General features: G+C 31.8%; 1 protein-coding gene across 1 annotated transcript in view; it reads left to right on the forward strand.

Annotated features, from left to right (window-relative positions):
* LOC129235191 (protein unc-80 homolog) overlaps positions 1-14,518 on the forward strand; it is a 151,876-nt gene that overhangs the window by 44,121 nt on the left and 93,237 nt on the right. The window contains exons 17-20 of the mRNA XM_054868885.1: positions 787-931; positions 8,391-8,565; positions 9,977-10,255; positions 10,404-10,594. Coding sequence (XP_054724860.1) covers positions 787-931; positions 8,391-8,565; positions 9,977-10,255; positions 10,404-10,594 — 790 coding nt within the window. The remainder of the gene's footprint in view (positions 1-786; positions 932-8,390; positions 8,566-9,976; positions 10,256-10,403; positions 10,595-14,518) is intronic.

The raw sequence follows: 14,518 nt of genomic DNA on the forward strand, positions 1-14,518 counted from the left end.
GGCTTTACCTTAAAGAACCAAAATACTGACAGGTTACATGCAGGACTAGATGCACTGTTGACATTAAAAAGCAACTTTTAAAGCAAATTCATTGATGCTTAGGAATGACTCGTTCAACCTTTGTCCCATTCATTATCATTCGGTCCTTTAATGAAAAAATAAATTAGACATTTAAGCATCATTTATGTTGCATTCACTGCATTTAAACTTATAAATAAAGAAGACAAATAAGAAGAGTTTAGTTTTTGTAGTGTGCACTGATTGTTTTCATTCACAAACAAGTGCTTTGATGAAGTAGTGGCATTCACGTAGAAGTTTAGCTTACTCACATTTCCGAATATTGGCAAGTTTGATATTAAATAGTACTATTCTTTTTGTGTAACAAGGTTGAAATTTTTTTTTATTAAGTCATGAAAAAGTCTTGGAAAAGTCATGGAATTTTTTCATCTGAATAGAGTATGAACCCTGGGAAGAATAATGCATGCAATATCCTAGGTAGCTATAGATATGCAAATACTTGGCGCGAAAATGAATGTCCTCTAGATATTCTTAAAGCTACGAAAGATGCATATGTAGAAGTGTATTAAGACTTTGGTAAAAACTAATTAAGATAAAGATCAAAACATATAAAAAGAATTATCTATGAATCCTGAATGTCTTTTTTAAATATTTTTTTTTTCATCAGAGCAATGCTTTTTAAATACCCTGTACAGTGTACATTCTTTTAATTGACATTTTTTATAATTAATCAAAATGTCTTAGTTTCATTTTGTAACTCTTTTGCAGACATACAAAATCCATTGACCACGAAGATTATCGAGATCCAATTTATTCTCCAACAGTCTTTGTTGTGGATGAATCAGCATATGTAAAGAGCACAAGAAAATCATTTTTCAAAAAAAGAGGTGTTCGCAAAGCACCAAGTGCACAGGTGAAGTGTCTTTGAATTTTCATTTTTTAGTACTGTGGCAATCTTATTGTTACTTGGGTTATTTATGTTGTTCTCTGAATATTATTCTCTAGGTAAGTGTAACTATAGTAAAATCCCGATACAACCAATACCAAAACAACGAAACATCCGTTTCAATGAAGTAAATTTTCAGTTCAGATTTAATTTTCATTACATTGCTTGAATTCCATTACAACAAATAAAATTTTCAGTCCCAATAATTTTAAAACATTTTGCAGTGTTATATAACGAACAGTTTTTCTAATTTGATAATTTTTGACGATGAACTTGGGATGTAGTTTTATTAATGATGATTGCTCTTTGTGTGAAAGCGGGCTCTATAGAATGGGTTCCCAAAGTGAGGGCCGCAGGTAGAGGCGAGGGGTGCCGTGAAATGTTCATTGTATCAATGTATATAATAAAACATAAATAGGATAGGGTGCCGTGAGAAAATGCTAATTCTTCAAAGGGTTCACAAATCGAAAAAGTTTGGGAACCCTTGATACAGAAGGTTAACTTAAGAGAAAGAAAAAAAAAAAAAAAACTAAAACACTGGCAAAAAATTTTCAAAAGCATAGACCTCTTTTAAAATTTAAATTCTTCTATATTAATATAAATTTCTTATTCTGCTAGAGTAATAAATTGCAACACAACACAGCAAGACAAAACCAGATGTTAGTGCGATTGATGCAGATGAAAAAAGAAAAGGAGAAACTCATGCATGTTTTTGGTTTCTAAATAAGCAAATTGCTATCTAAAATTTTAGTGGAAAGCAAGTTCATGCTGTTTGGTTGAAATTAGAGGAGTATTTAACCAAATAAAAGTTAAGATTCCCCATCCTCCATTCTTTTTGAGTACCCACTTCATCTCATAAATTATGCATTGTAAGTTCTAAATACTATTTCTAAATTTACTGAATGACATCTCCCCAGTAGCAGAAACTTTCTAGCCAGTGTGCGACACTATTTTGGGCAGTTAAAAATAATCTGCAGCATTATTACCAGTTTTATTTTGAGTTTTCATAAAATACACAAATAAAGGTCAAAACTCAGAAAATTTCCAAGTAACCAGTAGCCGTTAGATCTGAAAAACTTAGTCGCCACCACTGTCGCTGAGTTTTAAAGTATAAAAAAGGGGGGGGGGGGAGGGGCAGTTTTTTCACTACTTTCATAAAAAAAATAGAACTCTGTGCACTATGAAAAGCAATTATTCAAGTGTGATACTTATTACTATTATTATACATATTTATTTAAGTGTGAAAAATTTAAGTTAAAATAGGTTTTTGATTTTGTTTTTCAAAAATGAATAAATAAATTAATTAATAAATGAGAAGTTGCAGGAAACTGCATTTTCGATAAATGTTTTAGTTTATAGCAAAGCTTCCAAAACAAATGCAATTGCACAGGTAATGATTCATTTTTTATGAAAATCATTTAAAAAGAAACATGATTTATTGTACATTTTATGTAATCTTCAACAGTTTGTATTGAGGTAAACATCAAATTCTGTTTTCGGAAACAAAGGCAAGTAATAATCTCGTCTATTTCCATCTTGCGAATGACCAAACATGGCCTCTGCGTGAAAAAGATGTGATTCTAATTAGATTTTTGAATTTGTTACAATAAAGTAGGGATAAATTCAAAATCCTTAAAAAACTACGATTTAGATGAAATTGTCAGTTTTTAGCACATTAGCCTCTAAAGCAATGAAGTTAAGATATTATTCTAAGATAAGATTTTGCATTTTATAAGACAATAATTCAGAATTATCCAAAAAAAAAATGGCACATTTTGCATAATTTTCAACAGTTTGCATTGCAATAAACATCCAATTCCGTTTATGAAAACGTAGGCACTTAATGTGTCTTGCATACCAACATCTTGGGAATGACCAAACATATCAACTACGCCGAAAATTAAGATATAAATTTTTTAATTAGTTGCGAAAAAATAATTTAAAAATAAAAATCCTTATGAGATTACATTTTAGTTGAAAAACTTTTAGCACTTTTGCGTCCAAAGCAATGAGGATAAGGTGAAATTTTAAATATAAAACTTTGTATTTCTCAAGAAAATTACTTTAAAAAATAAAAATAAAAAAAATGATTTGCTGCTTTTAAGTTATTTTCATCAGTTTGCAGTTAAATAAAACATCTAATGAGGATGTTTCCTTCAGTCAAAAGTAGTACTTTTATCACTGAAAGTGATAGAATAAGCAAAAAAAAAAAAAAAGAAACATGGACCCAGAAAATTCTTTTACTTTCCCAACAGTTAATTTTTTTAAATGTCCAATTTTTCAAACAAAGTGTGGTCTTGATGCCGTCACAAATGATGCTCTTTGGCACATATTTGTACCGCGTTTCCACATTATGATAATCAAGAAGCGAATTAAAATTGCGCTCTACGCTTGCTATCAACCGTATCGATGCCATTACACGTGACTAAAGATGCAAATTAAATTTTTTGCTCTGTGAAGGGCAACACAGAATGGCATTTCATCATTTGTGATGTCATCGGCAAGAAATGTAAACAATAAAAGCACCCTGATTGAAGTATTTTTTTTTAAAATATTAAACTTAAACAAATAGTTTAAAAAATGGTTAGATCTTATATTTTTAAGCATGTTCTTTCAGAAAAAAAAAATACTTTTAAAATTTTGGAAACGACCCCATTCTGCTTTGTTTTTGAAAACTTAGGCACTTAAGCATCTTATCTACTTCGGTCTTGTGAATGACCAAATATGGCGACTATGTTTCTAGCCGAAATGCTGAAAGCATCCTTTGCCTTTCCGGCAAAAAAACGATCTCTAAACGATCTTTGCCAAGTTGTATTTATTTTTTTGTCTTTTATTTATTTATTTTTCTTTCTTTTTGTTCTTTTATAAAATTGTCTGCAGGTTGCTGAAAAATCTGCGACGTACGTCTCGCAGTTTCTGCTACCGGGGACATCTCTAAATTTACTCTTAAATGTATCATCTAGAGGTGCATTTAGAGTAATTATAGAAGGTCTTTTTAGGTGTCTTAAAAGCATTTTCTTAGTTCTTTTCGAAACATTTTTTAGGATTCATATTTTTTTCCATTGATTATTGAGTTTGATTTGTGTGATACATTCAAAGATTTATTGATTACCGCTATAAAAGAATGAAGATGTATTTGATGTTATCTATGATTCTCTTCATATTTTTTTTTCTCTTTCAAAAGCCATGAAGTATTTTAATTTTATGTTTTATAAACAGGGTTCGTACGGGTCATGGAAATCCTGGAAAGTCATGGAGAAAAAAAAAAGCAAATTTCAAACCTGGAAAAATCATGGAAAATTTAAATTTTCATTTAAAGTCATCCAAATTTATTTAAGGTCATGGGAAAATGTCCTGGGCAAAGAGAAAGTAATTGTGTCTAAAAGAGCATTAAAAATCTTGAGTGATTTAACAGTATTGCACATAAAAGCTATTAAAACTGAAAAATTGAATGATCCCAAAAACAAATCTGAATTTTGAAATCTCATTGCATCCATTTCTGTTGCAGCCACTCGTCTCTTTTTTTTGCAATGTAATTTTATTGCTTGCACATCACTCATTTTGAATTTACCATTATTTTCAACACTTCTTACATTTTTTATTCTGTAGTAGCGAACTTGCACATTCTTGATTTTTGCCACACCCACTCAAAACTGCAATTTGATTGCATCCGAGTTCGTTTCCATCACTCGTAAAAACTTTATTTTTAAATTTATCAGATTTTATCTTAATTTGTTAAAGGTTTTAGAAAATAAAGATCTTTAGTCAGGCGATAGCATTCAGAAATAAGGGAATTCTAATACTCTTAAACGGGTCATTCCATACAGGTTCAACGGATGAGTTCACTCGACCATTTTTAATTTTTTTGAAACTCATATCCCAAAAAGATGCATATGAATGATGTTTAAAACCACTTTTAGTTTTTCTCTAACCTTAACCCTTGATTTTTCAGGGGTCATCAAAAGTAATTTTTGCAGTCAAAAATGGGACTTTTAGACCTTTGCATTTTGGCCAAAATCTATTTGAATTACATTTATGGCAGTTAATTTTATGCTTTGATGTTAAAGTGCATAAGATGGTAGTCTCACATGCTGAGTTACGTGGGTGTAACTTAATAATTAAAATAATGGCAACAGGTTAAAGTTCAAGATCAAATGTAAAATTTTTGCTCATTTAAAAGGGTCGTAACTCGCATAGGGGACGGAAACGCAAAATGAAATATGGCAAAAACTAATCACTGGAGTCACACTAATGAGAAAATATAGCTGTAATTGTGTGTTTGTTTACCCTTTACAAATTACAGCCCCTCAAAGATCATAAAATTGAGAAAAATGACATTTTTAGACCCCTGTAAACCAAAAGGGGATGGAAATAAAAATGAAATTTCTTGGTCAATTGAATATTCCATTCAAGTACTATACATGTTATATATATTGTTTTGTGTATTTGGTTTGTAAAAAAGATACAGGTCTTTGAAATTGAGAAATTTTGCTAGTTAATTTACGCACTAAAACAGAAATAAAAAGTGTGAAAACTTCATTGCACTTTCTTAAATGGCCTATATAATATATTATACTGAAAAAACATATTTTAAGTATAAAAAAAACTATTTTAATTTGATAACTTAGAAATATTTGGACATAAATGAGTAGTTCATACATGATTGACAGCTTAAGTAGTTAATTTATAGACTATCTACACACACAAATTTTCAATACATACAAACATACGCTCTGTACATTAACTTATGTAACTTGCCTAAACACGTGCAAAAGCATTATCTACATAGTTGAAAGGAAAAAAAAAAAGGTGAGTTTTTCATTTCTTGCTTTAGTGTAGTTTTGAGAAGAAAATTAACTCACACAGTAGTACTATAGTTCTGGTGGTGACACAGCGTGTGGCGTACTGAAATACTTTACTCGAGTACACAACAAAAATAGAAAGAACTTTCTTAATTTATGTAATCACAAAACGGATGTCAAATTGAGAGCTGAATGGCATTTCTATGCAATATCACACGGTAGTGGACATTGTAACAGAATCAGAAGAACCGTAAAAAGAATTGATACTACTAAGACTAGCTTGCAAAGAACTACTAGAAGTCACATTTTAATTCCTAAAGAAATGTAGGTATACCTTCTGCATTTTTGCTACTAACCATTGCATGTATCCTTGTGAGCATTCAGTACATTAAACTAGCTGAAAAAATGCTGCAAGAAAGGTTTGACTCTGCAAATAAAATTCCCAATACAACATTTAATCACTGCTTTATGCCACCGTATTTAAATATTATCACTAAAATTATTGTCCCCTAGCAATAGGTATGAAGAATAGTGTGTTACTAAAAAGACTATCAAAGGAAAATGCCCATTATTGTCAAAAAAGTTATTACATAGCTTGTGTTGGTCACTAAATTTAGAACCCCTGTCATTGTCTTGCTCCTAGTACATTTTCGAAGTATCAAATTATGAATGTGCCTTGGTAAAGCATTTTAAAACGCCATATACTTGAGTCACCATTACAACTATAGGACTACTAAGTGAGTTCATTTTTTCAAAACTACACTCAAACAAGTTTGCATATGTTTAAGGCAATTTATATATGTTAATGTACAGAGCATATAATTGTGTGTATTGAAAATTTGTGTGTGTAGATAGTCTATAAATTAACTACTTAAGCTGTCAATCAAGTATGAACTACTCATTCATGTCCAAATATTTCTAAGTTATCAAATTAAAATAGTTTTTTATACTTAAAATATGTTTTTTCAGTATAATATATTATATAGGCCATTTAAGAAAGTGCAATGAAGTTTTCACACTTTTTATTTCTGTTTTAGTGCATAAATTAACTATCGAAATTGCTCAATTTCAAAGACCTGTATCTTTTTTACAAACCAAATACACAAAACAATATATATAAAATGTATAGTACTTGAATAGAATATTCAATTGGCCAAGAAATTTCATTTTTAATTCCATCCCCTTTTTGTTTACAGGGGTCTAAAAATGTCATTTTTCTCAATTTTCTGATCTTTGAGGGGCTGTAATTTGTAAAGGGTAAACAAACACACAATTACAGCTATATTTTCTCATTAGTGTGACTCCAGTGATTAGTTTTTGCCATATTTCATTTTGTGTTTTCGTCCCCTAAGCGAGTTATGACCCTTTGAAATGAGCAAAAATTTTACATTTGACCTTGAACTTTAACCTGTTGCCATTATTTTAATTATTAAGTTACACGCACGTAACTCAGCATGTGAGACTATCATCTTATGCACTTTAACATCAAAGCGTAAAATTAACTGCCATAAATGTAATTCAAATAGATTTTGGCCAAAATGAAAAGGTCTAAAACTCCCATTTTTGACTGCAAAAATCACTTTTGATGACCCCTGAAAAATCAAGGGTTAAGGTTAGAGAAAAAATAAAAGTGGTTTTAAACATCATTCATATACATCATTTTGGGATATGAGTTTCAAAAAAATAAAAATGGTTGAGCGAACTCATCCGTTGAATCTGTATGGAATGACCCAAACAGTAGTGCCCAACATACGTCCCGCGAAACTCAATGTCAGGAATCAAAAACTATGTTCTAGAATTTTTAAACCTATTAATTAGTATGCATTTGAATATGTGCAAATAAAAGTACGTTTAAATCAGAAGATTTATTCACTACTGAGTTTTTTTTTTAAATAAATATCTGGCTTAGAAACATTAATATCTATTAATTAGTATGCATTTAAATATGTGCAAATAAAAGTACATTTAAATCAGAAGATTTATTCACAACTGAATGTTTTTTAAAAATAAATATCTGACTTAGAAACATTAATTTACTATAGAATGTGGCTTTACTTTAAAGAACCAAAATACTGTTGAGTTATGTGGATGATTAAATGCCTTGTTGAAACTAAAAGGAAACTTTTGAAGCAAATTTATTAAAACTTATTAATGAGTCATTCAACCTTTGTCCCATTCATTATCATTGTGCTGTTTACAAAAAAAAAAAAAAAAACAATGTTGGACAATAAACATCATTATTGTCCAAAGTATTTTTACTTAAATTTATGTGATGAAGACGAATAAGAATAGCTTAGTTTTTTTGGTGATCACTGATATCTTTTCAATCACAAGTAAGTGCTTCAATGAGGTAGTGGCATTCACGTAAAAGTTTTGCTGATGCTCATTTCCAAAAAAATAGGCATGCGTGGTATTAAATTGTACTAATTTCTTCATGTAACAAGGTCATGAAAATTTTTATAAAGTCATGAAAAAGTCTTGGAAAAGTCATGGAGTTTTTTCATCCAAATAGAGTATGAACCCTGTGTAAAATATTTAAAGTTTTATTTATTACACAATTGTTGCATTTTCAGAAAAAATAAATAATCGATTTTCTTCTTGGTTATTCTCTTTTATGTTTAAAGAGCATTGTGGAAGACAGAGATGATATTATATCATGTCCCAGTCCTGCACCTGGTCAAGTTGCTCCACCTATTTCACGATTTGATAAGGCAGTTACTCCAAGGCTTAGTGTTTCAGATGATGAAAATCTGTCTTTGCAACCCACACCTAAACATAAAGGGAGTCGATTCCAAATTGGTACTAATTTTTGTTTCTAATCTTTACTTTAAAATAAAAATAATGATTGTTTAAAGGTTACTTCTATGAATCTATCATGTGTTTATCTGAAGATTGGTTGCAGTATGCTGTGGTTGAGGTTGAATTAAAAAAAATTAGAATATTTCTGAAACCTCAGAATTTTTTAACGTATCGCTCGTTTGGAAGAAGAGTGCCCAATAGGAAATTTTTAATTTTCTTTCTTTTTTGCTTAATGGCCTTCAAATGATGTTATCTTCTTTGGAAAATAATGATGGATTTTTTGTTAAATATTAACCGCTGGAGAGCACAACAAACTTAGTTTTCTTAATGCAAATTGTCTGAAGAGTTCAACTTCAAACACTCCTCCTCTAAAATTTCATTTCTTCGTATTGTGGCACTCTTCTTCCAAACGAGCAATATATAGAATTACAAGCCCTATAATTCATAATGAATCAAAATCTTCAATTTCATTACTGCAGCCTCTGATGTTTTGAACTTAACTAAGTGAAAGGTTCTTCAGGTCCCTTAAGCAAAATTTCCCGTGTCAGTCTGTAACATCAGTTTCTGAAGCAAAAATTCATCTGCAACTTAAACAGTGCAGAGCTTAGCTTTAGTTACTGCCGTTAAAATTTTTAGTTCTTAAGCAAAATTTGAATTTTTAAACATGATTTTTACCTGGTATGCACATAAAATGTAAATTTCTAAGTCTTTGGTTTTCTTTTTGCACTTTTTTTCTAAGTTGGTATATTTTATCTGAAAGCTTGAAGCACTTGCTGCAATGTTGTGCAGTTTCTGCTATGGATTTCAGAGGAGTAAATTTTAAATTTCATTCATTTTTTAAATAGTTTTTCTTGGTAAAAGTGAAATTTACTTCTTGTTTGTAAGAATCTGTCAACTTATATATATTTTCATAATTTTGTTCATTTAGCTACTACAAATTAAAGTTTTAACATTTGGACCTGTTTCCATCTTCATCAGTTTTCTGTAGCAGTCTTTTGTATTTATTTGTTACTCTTATTTTTATAACCAAAATGCTTTATAATTTGGCAGGACTAAAGAATCAGGAATCATGATTGACTATGTTCAGGTTTTGTTTTGTAAGCACATGTTTTTAATTCACCAGCAAATTTTTGCTTTGTGGATAGTTTCTAGCAACAAAAGCAAATGTTTTGTTGTTAAACAAAAACCACTCAACATTGATTGAAAAAATATTTTGAAAATATAGTTTGACATTACTTTTCATGTATGAAGTCATGGAAAATAATGGTATTTTCCTTGCATTTTTCATGCAGTTTATTCATGCTCTTGTGAGTTTGTTTCCAAGCCAAGAATGTTAAGCTTCTTTAGTACACAGTGCTTTTAAAATATTTATTGCCTGTTTGTAATGCTTGTTTTTTTTCTTGAATTTTAGCTAGTTGGTTGAAACGTGGTGACAAAATGAGACAAGGTGATCTTTCTTTTGGAGAAGATGATGGAAGCTTTCCTTCTGCCCTTTTGGAAGGTTATTCTTTGCCAGAAAAATTATCCAGAGGAGCTAGCATCATCAGCCGTACACCGCGATTGTCCCACAAATCATCCAGCCATGTCAGCGTCACCCTTTCAAGGGCAAAAAAACGTATGGAGGATCATTTAAATAAAATAGGTTTTGGGCGCAGCAAAAATAAGCATGGCAGTTTTGAAGAACCTCTAGGTTAGTAAATGTTCCTGAAAGAATGTAGAGAACATAGTTATATGTAACATTTTTTATGAGTGATGCATTTAATTATTTAAACTCATTTTTTCTCTTTTTTTTTAAATTTGAGACCTTAATTTTTTTTAATGTATGTGGTATGTTGTAGACATAAGTCGGCGTAACTCCTGTGATTTTGATCATGGTCTTAAAGAAGGAGAATTTCTTGTTGCAAAAGAGAGTAAACTTGTCAATATGACTGCTGTGAAAGAAGGGATGCAGCGACTGTCTTTTTTAATGGAAGCCTGTTTACCAGGAACTATACCTGATCCTCCTCTTCTGGCAGCAGCATTGGACTTGGTATGTTTTTAATGGAAAATTTCATATACTATTTTTAGTAGCTGTTATCAGTTTTCAAAATTTGTTTAGGAAGATACATTGTTTAAAAGATTGTTTAGCGAAAGATTTATTTCCTGTAAAATTCTAAATGAGCTGTTAAATGTTTTGCATATCCATCCTGTCTGCAGGGTGCTTTGCAGGCCTGACAAGAGGCCATGTCAGCATAGTCAGAAACTACAGGCCCGAGCCTTGGGGGAACCAGGTCACACTGACACACACACAAAAAAAGAAGTAAAAAAAGGGAAGAAAGAAAAAAAGAGGGAAGGGGGACTCTGAATAAGAAAGGACGTAAAGATTAAGTAAAATTTACTCTTTTGGTACTTACTGTTGTGGCGCTTAAAATAGAGTTAATCGTTTTCTACTAAGTAGTTTTGATTTTTTCTCCCCCCCCTTTCTTTTCCCCCTTTCATCTTCATTTTCCCCTTTTCTTTTTCTTTTTTTTTTTGGGAGTGGGAGGGACCTGCCGACATAGTTGACTAGGGGTCCACCTTGGCTCTAATTGTACAGTAATTTTAAAAACAAAGTAAATACAAGAGTTTTTATGAATTCCATTGAGCATTCTGTTAAAAGAAGCAATCTTGGTTCTTTGCTTGCTCATTCTAAGGCAGTTCAACTTAGTAGTAGTGTTAAATTAGCATTTATAACATTTGCCATGCATTTTGAGAACAGTTTTTCATATCATGAAAAACTTCTACCTTCTGGTTTCTTTCATCTGCCTCAAAAATCTGAATTTTAGTTAAAATTAGAGATGTAAGATTTCCGGAAATTTTGAAATGGTGGAGAAAAACCATTAAAAAAACATTTTTTTCTCCAGTTTTTTTTTTCTGGAAAAATTGATTTTTTTAATGAAAAAAATAGGGTATCTCAATCACATGTATTTTGGTGTTTCAAGAAACCCCTTTTTAAATGCAAGCTGATCAGACTGTTTCCATGAGCTCACATCTTTTTGCACCAATGCTGTTTTTTTTATTGACAATTTTTTGCTGATTGAATCTGTTTGTAGTAGTAGGCATAATTTATATTTTTTCATCTCGAAGATTTTATGTAAAATTTAAGCGAGCAGTTATAAGTAAAGCTCTTAAAAAAAACGAAAAATCTTACATTGTGATGTTAGGTTGCCATGCATCACAATGTAGAAATTCCTACATTGCCCAGCCCTAATAGATACAAATATAATATCCCCTCTAATGACTCCCCTAATTGATATCATTGAGATAATTTTGTAAGATTTTTTTTTTTTTTTTGTGTGTGTGCAAAAAGTATTAAATGTTTTTTGATCTATATGCAAATTATATTATCAAATACAAATACAAAAGTGACGACCAGCAACAGGTTCTGGGCCCAGCTAGACTGGTCCTAGTCAATTTACAATCCCCAATGAAGATCAATGGCCCTCTTAAAACTACCTACTCCCTTGCTCATTACCACCTCTTCCGGTAAACTGTTCCAAGGTTCCACTACCCTGCTAAAATAATAATTTTTCCTAACATCCATGTTAGCCTGAGATTTAAATAGCTTAAAACAATGACCCCTTGTCCTGTTTTCAGTGCTAAACTTTAGCCCCGTAACATCTTTCATTTTAATAAATTTTAACAACTGAATCATATCCCCTCGGTCTCTCCTTTGCTCAAGATTGTACATTTTTAGCCTTCTAAGCCTGGAATCGTAGTCTAAATGAGAAAGTCCATTTATTAGCCTTGTAGCTCACCTTTGAACCCTTTCCAATACATTAATGTCTTTCTTAAGATAAGGAGACCAAAACTGAACAGCATACTCCAAATGAGGTCTTACCAAACTTCTATATAAGGGCAGAAGAACTTCTTTAGATTTGTTTGAAATAGATCTATTGATAAACCCAAGCATCTTATTGGCCTTGTTACTAGCAATACTGCATTGTTGGCTAAACTTTAAATCCTGACTTATTAAGACCCCCAGATCAGTAACTTTGTCTGCCTGACTAATGACTGAACCTTGCAAATAATAACTTGTGCACTTATTTCCATGCCCTAAATGTAGCACTTGACATTTCCCAACATTAACAGCCATACCCCATTTATCAGCCCACTCCGTAATATGATCTAGATCCTCTTGCAGCTGTTTTGCTTGTTCATTTTCTACAGTCCCCATAACTTTGACATCATCAGCAAAACAATTCATGTTCCCAGAAATATTTTTGTGAATATCGTTCATAAAAACAATGAACAAAACAGGCCCTAACACTGATCCTTGAGGAACCCCACTTAAAACCTCACTCCAATTCTACCCACAACTACCCTTTGTTTCCTTCCGGTCAGCCAGTTTTTTACCCAAATGAAAGTTTTCCCTCCTATTCCTATATCAGCTAATTTGCTAAGTAGAGCAACATGCGGTACTTTATCGAAAGCTTTTTGAAAATCAATGTAAACAACATCTACAGGCTTCTTATTGTCCAAAGCCATGGTAACTTTGTCATAGAAGTGTAATAAATTAGTTGCACAAGATTTTTACCTTTCCTGAAACCGTACTGAAAACTAGTCAATAGATTATTAGTCTCTAGAAAATTTACTATCTTAATTTTTATCAATGTTTCAAAAATTTTGCAAACCACTGAAGTTAGACTCAGAGGTCTATAATTTCCCGCACTCACTTTAGACCCTTTCTTGAAGAGCGGTGTAATGTTAGCCAGCTTCCAGTCCTCTGGCAGTCCCCGAGTTATAAGAAGCATTGAAAATATTTACGATTACATCTGCTAATTCCTCCGCACATTCAACTAAAATTTTTGGACAAATATTATCTGGTCCCGGAGCCTTAGTCTCTTTAATTTTTTTCAAATGCAGTAAAAAGTCATCCCTGGAAAATACAAAGTCTTCAAGCTGTACTATAGCTTTTGTCTTGTTGGTGTCAACTGTTGAGATACAGTTATCGTTAAAAACACTCGAAAAAAGTTATTAAGAACATTAACAATGTCACTATCGTCCTGAATTAAAATTCCGTGCTCATCAACCAGTGGCCCAATATGACTATTTCAAACTTTCCCCGAATTAGCATATGCAAAAAACCTCTTGGGATTCCTGTTTATGTTATCTGCCAGTCTTTTGCTCCAACTCTCTTTTCTGAATCCGTACCAAATACTTAAATTTACGCCTTGCCTTACAATATTGAAGCCTATTTGCACTGTGACCAGTTTCTCTAAACCTATGAAAAGCAGCTTGCTTGTAATTTAGAGCGTCTTTAGTTTCCCTTGAGAACCACATTGGCCAAATTTTAGTGTTGACACCCTTTCTCCTAAAAGAAACATGATCCCCAACCGTATTCGCTAGATTTTCCTTAAACTCTGCCCACTGAAGATTCACATCACTATTGTCCAATCCAGAAGAAAAAACTGCTTTCAAACTCTGCCTAAGTGCCACAAAATCAGTATTTCTGAAATTGGGCACAAACCTAAAATTCTCTACCTTTTGCATATCAAATTTAATCCCAAACCTAATACTGTTGTGGGCACTGTCTCCAATGTGTTACCCTACACATAACCCCTGAACAGAACCTTCCATATCACAGAAAACTAGATCCAAAATCACGTCCTGTCGAGTACCCTGAGTTACAATTTGATCTAAAAAACAGTCATCAATTACTTTCAAAAATTCTTCTTCTCTGCTATTACTATGGTAAAAATTATTCCAATCAATTCCTGGAAAATTAAAATCTCCCATTATAATGACTGACCCCTTGCTTGAACTGTCACTAATAATACTAAACAACTGTTCATCTTGACCCTGGCTTAAGTTGGGTGGCCTATAAATGTTCCCTAGACGTAGTTTATTGCCCTTATTGCTCATCAACTCCAGCCAAATCATATCAATCTCATTAGGTTTATCATTAATTACCAATTCATTGCAAGTTAAAGTG

This window comes from Uloborus diversus, chromosome 2, assembly GCF_026930045.1.
Source record: "Uloborus diversus isolate 005 chromosome 2, Udiv.v.3.1, whole genome shotgun sequence".
Lineage (NCBI taxonomy): Eukaryota > Metazoa > Arthropoda > Arachnida > Araneae > Uloboridae > Uloborus > Uloborus diversus.